Source organism: Megalops cyprinoides, chromosome 14, assembly GCF_013368585.1.
Source record: "Megalops cyprinoides isolate fMegCyp1 chromosome 14, fMegCyp1.pri, whole genome shotgun sequence".
NCBI classification, from domain to species: Eukaryota; Metazoa; Chordata; class Actinopteri; order Elopiformes; family Megalopidae; genus Megalops; species Megalops cyprinoides.
The window spans coordinates 18,804,758-18,821,625 of NC_050596.1; the positions used below are offsets into that span (position 1 = coordinate 18,804,758).

Genomic DNA, 16,868 nt, shown 5'->3' on the forward strand with positions numbered 1-16,868 from the left:
AGATTGGTCAAATTCAGGGTGTGGTCAGACTGGGCCATTCGCATGTACCACTCCCTGTCATCTCTCACACTGACACACATCGCTGAAGCTGGAATAAGTGAACTCTTTTTAACACTGCATTGGCAGCTAAGACACACAAGATTCATCCCAGCATCAGTCAGGGCTAGAAATAAATACAAGTGTAAAAGCTTTTACTCCAGACTATGGGCAATAAGCTACACGGCAATGCCGCAGAGCACACAGGGATATATCAGAGGAGGCAATGAAGCTGTCAGTCCCTGTCAGGCTTACATTGCATCATCTTCCTCTCATCCGAGCTGTCGATTTTCTGGCCATTGTGGAACCAGGTGATGGTTGGGTATGGCAGGCCTGCCACCTTACACTTCAGTACCGCTTCCTTCCCTTCGGTTACATCCAGATCGTACAGCGGCCTGACAAAGTCTGGCATGGTGAAGCGCTCCCCATCGCTCTCTGCAACCTCAGGCTCCTCTGGGATCGAGGGCATTTTCTCCAGCTTTGACCTTTGAAATGGAGAGAGAAAAAGAGACAGACAGACAGAAGGACAGAGAGGGAGAGAGGGAGAAAGAGGGACAGAGTAAGAAAGACAGAGAGAAAGAAGACAAGAAACAGAGAAGCAGAGAAGGAAAAGAAATGGGAAGAGCAACAGAGACAAAGAGAAGGAGGACAGAGCAGGAGGGATAGAAAAAGAAAGAGCAAAACAGAGGGCAAGCAAGGAAAAGAAGGAGAAGAAGTGAGGGAGAGATGGAAAGAGGTGGAGGGGGAGGGTTAATGTCTGATAAAGCCTCAGTGTTTGATTCTAAGGTCTGAATAAGAGATTCAATGTAAAGCATGGCTAGCCTTTCATCTTTCATGTAATAAAGAATCTTGGCACTCTTTGACACTCTTTTCTGGATGTTTCAGGTGTATGAAGGCAAATGACAGTCGTAACATTCAGCAACTTATCCTTTGGTGACCTGATGCAGTGAACATACAACCGTATACTGTAAAGTCTATCAACAGTGAAAGGGAGAGGACAATGCAAATGACGTGGGAGTACGAAGCACCAAGTTATGCTGGCCCCTTACATCTGAGAAGCAATGGCAGACCGGGGCTCTTGCACATAGAGCTCGGCCGAACACTCGGTCTCCCCGTGTACATTGCGGGCGATGACAGTGTAGAAGCCCTCGTTCTCGCTGGTGACGTGTGTTATGACCAGAGAGTGATGTCCGCCCTCCTTCAGAATGCGGGTGCATTCACTGTCGGCCAAGGGGTGATCTGGAGGATACACATCAAATGGGACAAGAAGGCGATAATTTGGAGCAGGAGCAGATGACAGAACACCGCCTCATTCAGCGGGGCCACAGTGAACGCTGTTTATTTCCCTAACACACTGAGAGCTTAGTGTCCTACCGAAATGGCTCCAGGTGACTGTCGGAGGGGGTGTCCCGCTGACCTTGCAGTGAAAACGCGCAGTGCGACCCTCTACTACTTCCAAGGTGTCCAGTCTCCGAGTGAAAAGCGGCTCGATAGAGGGAATGACTTTGAGGTTGGCGCTGGTGGTCAGCTCCTCTGGAATAGGTCAATGCAGGAGGTCAGAGGTCAAACAGAGGGAGAAGTCAGAGGTCAAATCTGCCATCCATCACTAGAGTGTCGTTCATACCAAGTATGTTGTTTAAAAACAGGGTGATTTATATTTCCCATGTGATATTTTTGATGCTCTTGTGTGTATAACTATCAGAAGTGCATACATTATGTCCAACAACTGAGAATCCCCAAACTTCTGAAGTCCATTTATGTGAGTTTCTGAAAAAAGTCTGTGTTGCTGTACAGTGTATGTTCATATGACAGAGTGTCTCCCATTTTATTAAACTAAACCAAAACAGTACAGATTAAGTAATACCATTCGAAATTCAGTTGTCCTAAAATGTTTAGTCCTTTCCACCTGTGTGCTCCATCTGTTCTTATTCTAGTACTTCTATACCCAGACTTGTGCCCTTGCCTACTGTGTTCTCGAGTTGAGTAACAGTGGAGATGGCCAGGAGTTGGGGCAGGGGTTTAACCTTTGGCGGTGCTCAGCTTGCAGGTGTAAGTGGCGCTGTCGTCCTCGTGCACTGAATCCAGCAGCAGCCGGCACCTTCTGCCATCGAAGTGCATCTTGCAGTTCAGCAGCGCTGGCTGGATCAGCTTCCCGTTGGACAGCCAGTCCACATCCACGTCCTGGGGACTGGTGATCTGGCACTCGAAGAGGGCTGTCTCGCCCGCCCTCACCGTCACAGCCTTCAGCTGTCGGGTGATGGCTAGGACAGACTCCACGGGGGGCACTGTAGGGAGGGCAGGGAAAACGCGTCTCTCCTGCGGTCTATGCTGCTCTGTGATCTGTGCGGGAACTCCAACTGTTAATTCTCTATGGCTGAGTTTAATTAAATCTGCCCAACTAAATGTGGCTGTTTAAACAAAGGCTCACCAAGACGTTGACTGTAATATCTGGAGGTGATGATGCTAGTCTTGTGTATTAACTCTCACTGATTTCAACGATATGATCCTTTGGAAATTCATACCAGCTATGAACGATACCTCCATGCATGGAGCCAGGAACATCCAAAATATGTATTAAAAAATCCTTGGATTTGTCACTGTAATTGAAATCTCAAACCCCAATCTTCCAAGGAATCATCATTTTGTTATTTTTCTGTGCTGCAAAAAGTAATCCCATGGTTCAGCGATTTAAGTTGAAAGTACTTTAAAGGGCAGACTTCACAGCTGAATACAGATGAAACTAAGTATCAAGCAAATTTTCCCTGTTCCTTAACTTTCATAACCTGGCATACTCTCTGAGACTAAAAAACAACTTCTCTCCTCTCAACATTTCCCTCGGTCAATCATTTCTGCCTGATTATGTAACCATGATTGCCCCAAATCCCCATTCATTTTTAAAAGCAATGTGCTCTTTTAATTATTTGAGGGATTGAGGTGTGTCTAGTGCAAAGCTTCCAAGGTTACCATTTCCACTCCCTCTCTCCTCTATTCTCTCTCTATTCTCTCTCTCTCTCCCTCCCTCCCTCTCTCTCTCTCACCTTTGACCTCCAATCTGCATTCACACTGCTTTGTCCCGTATTCATTGATGATCCTGCAGATGTACACTCCGGCATCTGATTTCTCTGCTGATCTGATTTTCATCTCAAAGGTCCCATCGTCTGTTTCACGCACAACATGTCGGTCACCAGATTTTACTGTCGTCCTGTCCCTTAACCTGGACACAGAGAACACTTTGGTAACACTTTATAATATAGACCAGTTATAATTGCTTAATAAAACACTAATAACGTACTTATAAATCATTCAAAATACACTGTTAATGTTTAGTCCAACATTAATAACCTTTAGCAAATGGTTGCTAGATTGAGGAAATCCCATACTAGGTGACAATATCCACTGTTGCTATGCTGTATATGTGCCAATCTCAACAGAGCATATTATATCCATCCTCTCAATTCTGGAAACATCCTTAAGATGTACATGTTCCCTAACAGATGTGAATGTGTCAATAAATCAAATAAACAGCATGTGAGCCTCTCCAGGGAATATGTTCTGGCAGCTAGGCTCTGACTACACAAATCCTCCTCCCAAAGAGATGCGTCACTCAGCCTTTTGCTTTAAGGGGAAATGAAACAGAGCACACTGTGACAGTGTTAAGGCCGAGGGAATAGTTACCAATAACACATACTAAACAAAATATAACTCACACACTTACTGATATGTTCCATAAGGAAACTCATTTATTCACACCATAATAAGGAATAATACAGAAGTTTCCCATAAAGGCAGGACACATTAAAAACATGGTCAGCCGCATGAATAAATTGGTTATTTTTATATCATATGTGTGCGAGGTTTATTTTCTTTAGTATGTATTGCAGTCACTTTTGGTTTGTCTTTGTTTTTCTCATTAATACGTACCAGTAAATCATGGGTTTGGGCTGACCTCGCATTCGGACAGACATGGTGACATCCTGCCCCTCAACGACCACCTGATCGCTCAAGGTTTGCTGCAAAAATGGAGGAAGGCTCTTCAGAATAGGATGCCTCTGTGAAATCGGTGGTGATGCAGGAAATGACCACACCTTTAACTCCACTAAAACTCCATACATTTCCTCACATCCCAGCATCCTCACCTACCAATTGACTATGCCTGTCCTTTCTTTAATCCTCTGTTGTCAAATCTCATCATTTATCTTATCCATTTTACCAATGTGGAATGAACTGACTGACAACAGATTGTGTTCTATACTGTATTAACTAATAAAGGGAGAACAATAGGAATAATAGTTACAGCAACAATAATGATAAAAATAATGTAAGAATTCACAACAATGCATTGTAGGAGAAATTGTGCAAATCTGTAATTCAGGTCTGGACTCTGGACCATCTCTTTCACCATTGACTGATACTAAGGCTTATGCTATCAGAGTAATGCAATGGTGAACAAGGCAAGCAGAGAGTAGGAAAATAAAATAGAGAGGCACTGGTCAGTCACCTGGAAGGAAGGGGGCTCCCTGAACCGTGCATCCACAATCTTCCGGGGTTCAGGCCCCTGATAGGGCACCCCCCCAAAGTCCATGCCCTCCTCCAAAGGGCTGAGGTACTCCTCATCGGACGTGATGGGACTGCTGAGGTCCATAGGCACACTGAGGGCACCTCTCTGGTCCTGGGTGGGCTCTGACAGGACAGGTCACCACAGCAAGGTCATCATGTATAGCCACACAAAGCAGAGGGAGGTCTATTTAAACATTATAAGAAAAAGGCGTATTTAAATATGTGGGTAGTCTCTAAATTCTGTATTTTACATTCTTATAACATTCAGTAAAAAGGCATTCTGCCACGTGTCTTACAGCTCTGAAACCACTTTTGATTTAACATCCTATTAATATGGATACCACTGTATACCAATATATGGAACCACTTTGCTAGTGTGTTGAAAACGATGAACTACACAGTTATGGTTTGAAAAGATCAACAGAGAGCGGTGTGAGATCAGCTGCTTGTACAGTGAGCTTGTGTTATTCATCGCCATGATAAATTAGTTTGTGAAGTTATATGAGGTAGTGGGTGGGTGGATGGATTACAGAGGTGGCTGAGCTGCATTTTATTGAGGTACACTCTAATCAATAATAAATAACAAATAATGGATAATAACTCTCAATACCCTCTTCCTCACACAGAGATTTAGTGGCTCCAAGAGGAAACATTATTTTATATTTATTTTTATTTCCATATCATTTTCATATTATATCACATATTTTTTTTCTGTATCCCACATCGTTCTAATTCTGATGCCGTGACATTTAAAACAGAGGCAGAGCTTACAAACTTGGCAAATTCTCCAGAGCATAAGGAAAACATTCCATCATCATTAAACATAAGAAACAGATTTAAATAAACATGAATGTGAACCACACTTTGCTCACCAACTGCAGCACATTCTCAAAAACTCAAAAGTTTCCTCCCTGTCCTCACTGTGCCATTTTCTTAACAGCGTATGATCTGAAGGTGAACGCAGGCATTTTGAAAGTGAGAGCGGGGGAAACTCACCCAGCTCTACATCGGCTGGATGGAGGCCTCGCACCGGGTGAAGCGTGTCTCCGTCGTGTGTAAACCCCCGGCAGCATTTGTGTTAACTTGTCAGTTAGACCGGTAATCTACACTGCAGGCTCTCTCTCTCCCTTACCCTTTCTGCTCTCTGATCCCCCACCCCCCCTTCATTCCAAACCGTTGTGAATAAGCTCAGACCAAACGCAACACTGAGTTATTACACATTTCCAACAGCAACAATCATATCCTTTATAGCAATCTCTTATCTGTATTATCTTTGTTCTTGTATCTCTTTGACCGATTATCAATGTTTGTGAGCTGATGGAAAGAAACATTTCATATTGTTACAATTTAATGCCATACTCCTAACCCCTTTTACGACTACATAGTACGAGAACAACATGCTAATACCAGTAATTTCCCTCTTGTGTGGAGCGGCATTAATGTCTCAGTCTATGCGAAAAGCTGTAATTCCCAATGTCTTCTGGGTTAGCGCAGAGTGAATGGAACAACACTAGCATTTTAACAAACATAACATTTACAGGGTGAAAGTGTCAAGATGAAAAAAGTTAATGTTAGTCCTCTGGGATATAAAAAACCATCCATGCACTCCTCTTACTTCAGGAAATAAAATGCGCTGCACCTATTACAGCAAACAAAGAGTGCTATAAATACACTGTGCTCACAGTACCCTAATAAGGTCAACCATCACTTTCTCCCCGGCTATCGTCAGAAAGTTAACACTTTATAGAACAACAGAGGCACTACAGGGACAAAGTGTGACATAAGGACATCTTGAGACATGCAACTCCTGCATCATAGAGAGTATCTGCTTCATGAAAAACATAAGAAAGATAACTCCAAAAGTTCCAATAACCAAATAAACGAGTAATGAACTGCATTAATAAGATATGTGCCCAGTAATGTTCTGACAATAACAATAATAAATGCAGCTGTATATACTTTGCTACTTAAGAAATAAAACTAATAGATGTAAAACTCATTGTTTTCACTACCTAATTATATTGTTTTGTATTGTATTTATTCTTAATGTCTTTTAGAGTCTATTTGTATTAATGAAGTTTATCATGCAAACCATAGCCAATAAAAATCAGTAGAACCAATATATTCCTAAGAGAAATAGCATAATGAAAATGTGTAAACATTACAAACTTAAAAATAAAAAAAAATCCAATTATTCCCATGAATATCTCTAGTACATCAAAAATGTAGGTTGTCAGTGTAGGTGATACAAATATTACCATCTGAGTGCTCATTTGAATCATTTAAATATATGTTCCACTGGACACTACAAAACTTAAACACCATTGGAACTACAGCATGTTAGACAAGTATTGTAGTGCTGTCAAAACTTTCAATTCAAAAATGAAAATCCTTTTTTGGATGAAAATTGGCAGCTGTAGCAGCCACATCAAGCATTTATGAGATTATGGTTATAATCTTAAAATCTGAAAGCTTTATGAATCATACGTAGCCCAATGTTTAAACTCTTCTTTGAATTTCCAACATGTAAGTGCTGTTTTTTCACTCTTTCTTATGAATACCAGTCCAGCACTTGAACATTTTTATGGAAACTGGCCTTAGTTCCATTTTTCCCCTCTTCATTTAAAACTGTAAAATGACACAATTATTCAGAATACTTGGATGTATGAGTACTGACATTAAAAAGATATAGACTGTTGAAATTGAACATCAAAGGTTCCAGACCACCTTGGATTAATAATGATTTAATCTTGAAATTCCTCCAGAAACCAGAATGGCTTTAACAAGCTTGGGTTGAACTAAGACGCAGGTCATTGCTGGAATTCAGTGCTATGGCAACAGCCAAAGACAGTAAATAGAACAAGGAGAGAGTGGGTGCTTGTAGATGAAACAAAAATGTACAGATTGAAAGATGATAAAAAAAAATGATAAAACCGATTTTATGAGCACAACTTTTCAAGGACGTTCCACCAAGAGTGATATTCACATATAATGCAGAATTCAATACAGCACAGATGAATATGCGTTTGTGGTTTTAGTCTATTCATAAAAGCTGCGTCCAGTATCCTTATTGGGCTTCATATTTTAGGCTTCATACCATTGATCTACAGCAGTGAAATTGCTTCATTTGGGGCACTGTTTCAAACATAAAGCAGACACCGCCTTCTGTTTAAATTTCGAACAGTAAGACCTTCTTTCTCAATAAAAAATGTAAATACAGTGAAATTTCAGCTGGCAGATACTCAGGGCCTACAGCTCTGTGTAACAGGTGACTTTCATTTTGCTTGATCTTGCTGAACCAGCCAAATTATTCCAAATTCCCATTGCTCTTGGCTTTTTCAGAGGTGTACACAACTGTACCCTGCAGAGAAATCTTTCAAGATTTTGCCATGAATTAACAGCCTTGCCTCTCACAACTGAGGTGACTGCGTAGCACTGTGAGGAATAACTGGATGAGGTTCCACTGCAGCTGTGAGCACAGTTTTGCCATGCAATCTAATGAACGTCAATGTTGAAGTTTTGACTCGGCATTGGGATTTAACTATTTTAATCACCATTTGAAGAGATCTAACACGTCTCACTCACCTGATTTGATGAAGAGGGTGGCGCTGCAGGAGGCCTTGCCCACTTCATTGACAGCCGTGACGCAATAGGTCCCAGCGTCGCTCAGCTTCGCCTGTTTGACCAGCAGGGAGTGCCTCTCTCCTTCCACCTTCACCACGTGAGTAGAGCTGCTCTTTATCGTCTCCTCACCCCTCTTCCAGGTCACTGCAGTCAGGGAAGACAGGGACAGCCTAAGCTTACAGTGTCCCTTTTGTTTTCCTTGAACATCAGCCTACAGTGCCCATAAAAGTCGGAATTTAATGTTAATACTATGTTATACTCAGATGAGTCAATTGGGCTATTATACAACAGGAAGAACGAAATGGCCTTTAATTAAAAACTACTCTCTCTTCCAGTCAAATTTGATACTGCCTATTGTCACACAAAACCATGATCTCCTGCAAGGAATCTTGATACTGTGACACTGGGACATAGTGGAAAAAGCAGAAGCAATAGATGCTGATAGCTTGAATCAGGTATAGGCTGATAGAGGTATAGATCGGCTTGTGAAAGTAGAAATACTGTAGCTCAAAGTGGATAGAGGTATCTTGGGTGGAGGTGACATCTGTTGGAGCTGGTAGACATAGTTAGGAGCAGATAGAGATTCCTCAAGTCAGGCTGAGATAAATTGGCATAGGTACAAATAGTTCAGCACAGGTAGAGGTATCATTATGCAGGTGATGATAGCTTGCCTTCTGGGAGAGGGGTACCAGCAATGATGCATTTCAGCATCACTTCTGAACCCGCAGACGCTACAGTATCCTGCAGGGGAAACTCGAACACGGGGGCTTCGAGGGGATCTTCTCCTGCAGACACGTACGAGTCATCTGAGGAGTCTACAGAACCCCAAATACAGACAGGTTAGTTCTGTATTGGCCATAACTGAACCACAAAGGCAAAACTGCAATCAGAAATATTTAAATACTTACTGCAATTATTATAAAAGTCCACTATAAAAAGAACAGTTTTTCTTATTGCAAAATAGATACCTCTTCTGTAAAACAAATACATTTATAGTAAGAAGTCAATGATTGCTGTACTGTGTATTGTCAATGTGTTATTGACATATTCAAATGCATACCTCTATGACTCAAATGGGACAACATATTTGCTTTTACATACTGTAGGTCAAACGTAGGCACTCACCTAGCTCAGGGGACATGGGCCGAGTGCGAGTGCCCTTAGTCCTTGTCCTTTGTGTCTTTCCCTCCTTGGTAACATTAGCTACCTTTAACCTGTCAGCCTCTGCTGCGGCCTCCTCTTCCATAGGTTCTTCTTCCACAATGATCCTGGGTATGGCGGGCTTAGGACCTGGGGACACAGAGGTCATCTCAACCTCCATACTCTCCTCCTCTGGAAAATGGCCGACAGGGCTCAGGGACTTTGGTGGTGTTTGGCCTCTGTGTTCTTTTCTCTGTACAAGTGGGCTTGGAGGCCTCTGTGCTACCTTACGCAATGGCAGCTCAACCTTCCTGTGTAGAAGGTCTTCCCTTGTTGACATGTGGACTTGGGGCTGCTGGAGAGAGGGGATTTCTTGAAAATGAGTGGAGTCTCTCTGCACGCGGGGGCTTGCAGGCCTCTGCTCTACCCTGCGTAATGGCCGTTCAACCACCCTAGGTGATGAATCCTCTTTTGGAAAGTGAGAAGTAGATTGCCACTCTTTTGTGTCTGTTAGTGAAGAACCTAGAAGTGTATCCCTGGGTGGGTTGCTTCCTGGCATCTGTGTTGGTTGCCCAGGTAACTCAGAGACCGACATAGCCTCCGGTGTATGAGTGTTCTCATCGAACGGACTCACTGCTGAGCTGCTCAGTGCTAGTCTCTTGGGTTTGAGCTGTTGAGGTAGAGATGGTGCCTGTTGAGGCTGTTCTTTTTGTGTATTCTCTGTAGGCTGTTTGTTTGCTGATTGTGGTGAAGATTGAGAGGATTTTTGCAAAAGCCTTCTCTGCCGCTGCTCCTGTTGTTGTTGCATTCGCTCCCTGTCCTGCAGTTTCTGGAGGACCTCAGGGGGAATGGGCTCCAGCTTTCTGAGGGGCTGTCGGCTCCTCGGAGAGAGTTGATCTGTGGAGAAGGACCTCGCCAGATGGGGTCTCCCCACTAGCTTCTTGATTCGCTGGAGCTCCTCCGCAAACTTGTTTTCAATGTCCTGCACCTTTTGGGAGTAGCGGGTCCGTTCTTCTAAGGAGACTGCTCTCTGCTTGAACATGGACCTCCTCTGGGCTGCGTCCATTTTCACATCTCGCAGATCCTCCTGGGAGCTCTCTCTCGAGATGCCTACCTGGCTCCCCCCATCGCCTGCGTCAAAGGACGCGGCCCGATTAAAACCAGCCCAGGAGCGGCCTGAGACCGATCCCTGTGGATAGTCCTGTCTCTTCACGTGCCCCTCAAAAACTTGCATCTTGTCAAAGATCTTGGGGCTGTCTTGAGTAAGTATAGATGATGGGCAGGATGTCAAGTCTTTCCCGCTGATGAGGGTCTGAGATAGGGAGTCCTGTGAGCTGCTCTGAGACATTCCTGAGGACTTTTGGATCTTCTCATCAATCTCTCCTGGAACTGTTTCTTTGTAGTCCTCTGGGGTAACAACCTTCTTGCGGGTGGACAGGGGTCTGGCCGGGGATGACTCAGAGTGACTTGACATGGGAGAACACTGGTCAGTTTTTGGAGACGGTGGCCGGAAGACTTGGGGCGGAGTGTCCCTCAAAACATCATCAGACTGGGTCCTGAAAGAAAGTGATTATGGGAAATGTTGTGTCACAGTACAAGCCTGGGAGGGGAGCAGTTCAGCAGGTTGCATAAGGACAGGAGACTAAAACTAAGAAAAGGGAAGACTTCCCATGGGAAAACCTTTCCGTCTCACAGTTTACAGTGAAGGGCTTTACACAGAGTAAATATTGACAGTGAAGGGGCTTCAGCAGCATTGGTGCAGATTACATATTTTTCAGGATGAATGTGGGCTATGAGAGCATTTCTAGAGCTAAGACTGGCAAGAAGTTGAATTAATTTTGAATTAATTTTTGAAAAAGTGAAACCTTAGAAATATGAATTCTACAGACATTGTGTGGCATACCCAATGTAAACATTTTTTATCCCAATGACCTCAAGAAATCGTGCCAGTTGAATGAATGAGAATAATTACATTATTGTAATATCCTTTATTAGTATGTTTCCATATGTATCCCAATTAACATCTCCTAAATATAATGACATGACATACTTATAAAAGGTTAATATCATTCAAATATGTTTGAGCATATAACAACCATAAGCACTACAGAGGCAATGCAGATTAATAAACACCTTGTTTTGCTCTCATATTTTGGTTCAGAACTGACAGAACCTTTAACTGCTCAGTGAAAAGAGGCATCCAAAGAAGGATGCGATCAGAACGAATGCACTCAGATGAAACAAGACAGGAAGCCAACTATCAGGAGATATAGTCAAATGTTACATTTTAACTGTAACTTCATAACCTTTTAGTGTTACAGCCATGTGGAATACAACATCAGCTTGTGAATGATATAGTATTACACCAAGACACACACAGTTAAGGACACTCAATGCTGCTTGAATTATTTCAATAATACACGAGCTTTGGAACAATACAAAACGCAACAACTTTTCGTATTGTTCAACAACTTGTGGGAGAAAGGAATTTGATGGCTACAGTGTTAGAATGTTTGCTAAATTATTGCAGTCCAGCACGTCCTTAGCTTTTTGATGTTTAGCTGATGTTCTTATCCACGCTACCTGAAGGCTACACCTTACAATTTTACGGCTGGATATTTACTACTATTGGGTATCTTCCCCAAGGGTGCAACAGCAGAGGCCCACATGAAATACTGAACTCCTCAGCTCTATGCCACGGTGTTGCCGCTGTAGAGCTTTGTTTATTTTTACATGCTCCCCACTGTAATCTCTGTGATGTGTGTGCCCCTCTGAGGCAGAGTGTATCCACCACTGAATGGTGTCATGTTCACTAGGCTATATGATAGACTGTGTTTATAAGGACAGGCTTGACTCCTGAATAGTGACAGCTCTCCCTGTCTGTTCAATGACGCACTGGGTGAAACTGGAGGACCGTCAGTGAGAACCTTCTCTCAGGGAAGATCATTTAAAAAATATTTTTAGATAGCAGATTGATGATAGATAAATAGATCATTTTGAAAATGACAGGATTAATCACAATCAATTTCTTAAACTATTTGAAAGCCATTAAATAAATGCACATTTTTATATTATGAATATTGTGACAACAAGGTTATTGTCAGTAGGACAATGTCAATAAAATAACTTATAAAAGTGAAGACTGTGCCAGTATTGATAACTACTGCCTAGTGTAACCTGATTCAATAAGAAAGAGGAGTAGAATTTTGAAGCAACACAATTTAGTAGGCAATTCAATGTGCCATTCATGCAGAGCCTTTTTGCTCGAGCTGTCTTGAATACGCAACACCGCTAGACTTATTTCTATATCGACTTCACCCTTAGCAGTAAATCATTCTGATTGCTCCGTCAAAGCAGGCTATAATGACAACTGAGCTAAAGTAATGGCTGCGATTCAAATGTACAGACGCTTTATTTCAGACACCTATGCCAACTATAGGGAGCTCTGCATAGTGTTTTAGGTCACAAATCCACACAGCTTCTCTTCTCTGTTTCTCTGTCATTCACGTGACATAGTTTGTGTTTTTCAGGCCTTGCAGCGTTTTTTTTTTTTTTATTAACAAACATGAAGTATTTTTTCTGTGCCCACTGCAGCACTACTGTTAGGTTGGACTGTGTTTTTGGTTGGTTTGATATTGTGGCTTTGGGTTTGTGTGAAATATATTCTCACATTAGCCTACACAGAGTCTTCAATGGAGACAAAACCTGTTGGGGTAGAAATTACTAGCAAAAGGCACACTTTCCTTGGTCCCTAAAACTTGCTGGGAAAGACTAATGTGTGTCACCCTAGTCACAGCCTTGTCCTACCTTACTGGCTTGGAGGGGTGCGGTTGCTCAAGTGCTTTCGAATCCATGGCCAGCGCTTCCTTTACTGCTGTATTCTGGTTGTCTGTCCAAGGGCTTCTGCGATTGCTTGTGTCTGGAGTGACTTCCATCGTCTTGTCAGCATCACCTGATGAACAACAATAATATCAGAATTGACACTGGCTGGAGAACTGTTGTGACAAAGTCCTGAGTTTCGCCAAATAGTTTTGCCACGGCAATAAAAATATGTTGTGTATAAATATTAAAAGCATTTAATACATGCAATGCTCTTCACAATCTCATTATGCAAATAAATAAAAATAAAATGAAGAATAAAGGTTAGAATATGCACCCTGAGGCTTCGCTGAGCTATTATTCTGCTATTATGCTCCATTTCTGTGTTAGGAGTACAGTCTCCTGTTAGATAACTGCCGGTGGAATTATATTTCCTCAGAAAAACATTTTTCCAAGGAAATCCTCACTTCAGTTGCTGTAGAACCCTGATGCATACCTCATTTCAAAAACACGAGTAGAAAACAGTTTTTATGTATGTCATTAACTGTAGCAGAGCATCTTGCACTGCAGGTAGTAAATCAAAAGAAGCTATTTTTTCCAATGTAAATGTTCAATTATTTATGGAGATCTAGAAAACAGTCACATACCTTTTATTAAAACAGTATTGGTTGTCAGTGTGCTCTAACAACACCATGTACAGTAAATACCTTAATACGTATTAACTCAACTTAATTCTGGCTTGCACAATTAAGATTGTACCCTGTAATCCAAACAGCTTTTCAAAAATATGATGCCCTCTGTAATGTTTTGTGGCAGAGTGCTTTAGAGCTAATCCTGATTTAAAACTGTTTATTTTTTAACTAAACACCCATGGTCAATCACTGAACAAGTATGTTAAATTCAAGAACACACTGTCAATAAGACTGAAGGTAAACATCACCTGCTATAACACTACAAGTATTTTTATACTAGAAAGACATCTGCAGGCACCAAAATCGTTATAATTACCTGCAGGCAGTCGGTGGGTAGCTTTGTCCTCAGGACCCCCGGGTCCCTCTCTGGGTTCTGCTGGTGCCTTGGGCTCTGACGCCTCATCCTCTGTGTTCTCTGAGTCTAGAAACAGGAAGAGGACATGATGTTGGAACCCACACTAACCAGATAAACGGACAACCGAGACATGACTTTTTATGGCAAACAGCAGAGTCAACAGGCAGTAAGGTGTGTTTGACAGGATATTGCTAAAATTTATAAATCACAAAACCACATCGCTGGCGGTTACTTTTGAAATATCACCAAAACCAGGTTTGTGGACAGAGCAAAGAGAGCAGAGCTGTAGAGATTATGTAGTGCTCTCACATGCAATGCTAAACTACGTAGATTTACAGAGCCCTGTAGTGCAGTGGTGCAGTGCAGTGCAGGGCTGTATAAGGGAATTTCAGGATGCCCAGGATGACAAACAGTAAACTGCCAGATCAGAGGTTATAAAAAGCCAAACCCTTGCTGTGTCACCAAAACAGCGACAAGGTCAGCTAGCCAGAGCTTCCCATTTCTGAAGACAGGGATGTTTAGAAACGGGGAAATGATGTCAAGCAAAAGGGCCGTGACCAGGGTTAGAGGAAGAACAGAATCCATTAACATTAAAGCTTCCACAGCAGCAGAAGGGGGGAGGCACACAGGAGAGCACTGTTACTATAGAGACAAACCTGCTGTGCTAACAGATATCCTTTATAGCCTTCCCATTGTTCCCACTGTTGTATGCATTTCATTTAGCGGACTAACTGTTCTAATATGACACTACTGATTGAATCCAGATTGATATCGAGGAAATTTACTGCCTTCTTTATCAGACTTTCAGATACCACACAAGCAACATATTCAGTCTGAAAGTGTGAAACGGAGCTCGTTTATTGGAAGCACTGAGAGATCAGGAGAGCAGAGCACCACAAGTTCGATTCACAGGTGTGACCAACACGCAGCATGTACATTACCTAGAGCACAGCTGGGGGAACTGAACTCCACCACGTTGCCATGGAGACGTGTCAGCGATGTGACACAGTGTTATAAATAGTAGCGGTTATGGTTTAGCAGCTGTGCATGGTGGAAAGTGAAGAGCGGGTCCCAGTGGAGATAACTCCTTCTACTTCCACATGATTGTCATGCACCAACATTGCACTGAAGGAAATGCGATGAATGAGAACTTGGAACTTTTTTATTCAAATAATGATATGCAGATCTGATCCGACAGCCATGAGTGGTGCAAACTTTATCCCTGTCTTCCTCCCGTCCCCAAAATGCACTGTAAAGCTTCACACATGTGCCTGTTAGCACAATGCTAGCACGTTTATCAAATTCAAATTCCTTACTCCTTACATTAAGTCACAAAGAAATTGCACATTGGATGTGGTTATGGGGAGTAGCATATATAGTAGGGTATATGTTGTGCTTCATAGAGTGTGGGTTGTAAGATGTGGGTTATGTGGTGTGGGGTGTTATCTTTGCACTGCACCCTGCTGGTCTCCTGCCCATGTGATCAGTGAGATAAATAAGAAACTGGGTGAACACCTGTCATTCACTAATCCGCTAGTTAGAGAAAGAAATGCAATCCTGATGGTTACAACACAGGTGAATTTTGCATTACTCTGCAGAACCACTCCCTAATGCAATTATCAATGAGTGGCTTTTTAATAGGTGTCTGATGTCACCATACCATCAAGTTACCTCAAAAAAGAGTGAGAGGACAAGAATGACAGAGAGCAAAATCCTAAGCAAAGACCCAAACAAATTACAGTCCTGCTAATTGGCAGGGTTTTGCTGTGGATGTACTTTGTGAAGTAAAAATCCAATTTTACAGGATCTTCATAACATTGTATTCTTTATCTTCTGTATGGCAAGACTTGTGAGAATATAAGTCCAGTTAACTTTATCAATTTTTTGTGCTTTATACAGACACAGAGACCGCCTCTCGTGAAACGAACAGGTGACAATGTTACATGTCACCTACAGCTCAAAGTACAACACAGACTTTAGTTGCTCCTGTATTTACAAGACCAGAACAGTACCCCTGCCCTCCCTCCACCACCCCAAAAAATGCCTGTGAGTGAAAATTGAAAATGCCTGATTGTTAAAGTGTCATACGTTACATTACTGAAGACAAGCAATTAAAGGGTGCACTCTGTTGAGCTACATCTCAGTCAAGTGTGCTCACAGTATTTATTCCATGCAGCAGGAAGGAGCTTCCTAACAACCTCACAAACCTTGGTAGCACTCTGGCTGGTATCAGGTGATGTGGGCAGCTAAAGAGTAACTGTGCCGTGATTGCTAAGGGTGTTTTAACTAGATAAACAGGAAGTGGAATAGGTGCAGAAAACATTTTTGCAGCTCTGTAATTAACAAACAATAGTATTTGTGGTGTGTTGTTAAATGCCAGAAAGTCTCTTGCTCTATTCACACTGCACAACTATCGGTTCTGCATCAGCAATAAATCCTCTCAGGTACGAAAGTTGGCTGCGCGTGGACCTCCTTCACACTGAACGTAACAGGACTCTTGACTGTCTCATAAAGCTGGAAAAATGGCAGCTTCTGCTGCAGTCTGAAATGGATTAGTGATTGGCCCTTTTGAGAAGAGTGAAAGGATGTTACCAATTGAATCTTTTCAGAGGATTGGGACAAGGTTAGTGATTGGTCCTTTTGAG

At 42.3% G+C, this 16,868-nt stretch overlaps 1 protein-coding gene across 1 annotated transcript in view; it reads right to left on the reverse strand.

Annotated features, from left to right (window-relative positions):
• The window catches only part of LOC118788814 (striated muscle preferentially expressed protein kinase-like), a 48,452-nt gene that overhangs the window by 18,681 nt on the left and 12,903 nt on the right, over nt 1-16,868 (reverse strand). The window contains exons 2-13 of the mRNA XM_036544920.1: nt 14,185-14,289; nt 13,165-13,309; nt 9,343-10,913; nt 8,889-9,032; nt 8,179-8,361; nt 4,535-4,716; nt 3,958-4,046; nt 3,075-3,250; nt 2,061-2,321; nt 1,411-1,569; nt 1,086-1,275; nt 292-521 (exon numbers count right to left, since the gene is read on the reverse strand). Of these exons, the coding sequence (XP_036400813.1) occupies nt 292-521; nt 1,086-1,275; nt 1,411-1,569; nt 2,061-2,321; nt 3,075-3,250; nt 3,958-4,046; nt 4,535-4,716; nt 8,179-8,361; nt 8,889-9,032; nt 9,343-10,913; nt 13,165-13,309; nt 14,185-14,289 (3,435 nt within the window). The remainder of the gene's footprint in view (nt 1-291; nt 522-1,085; nt 1,276-1,410; nt 1,570-2,060; nt 2,322-3,074; nt 3,251-3,957; nt 4,047-4,534; nt 4,717-8,178; nt 8,362-8,888; nt 9,033-9,342; nt 10,914-13,164; nt 13,310-14,184; nt 14,290-16,868) is intronic.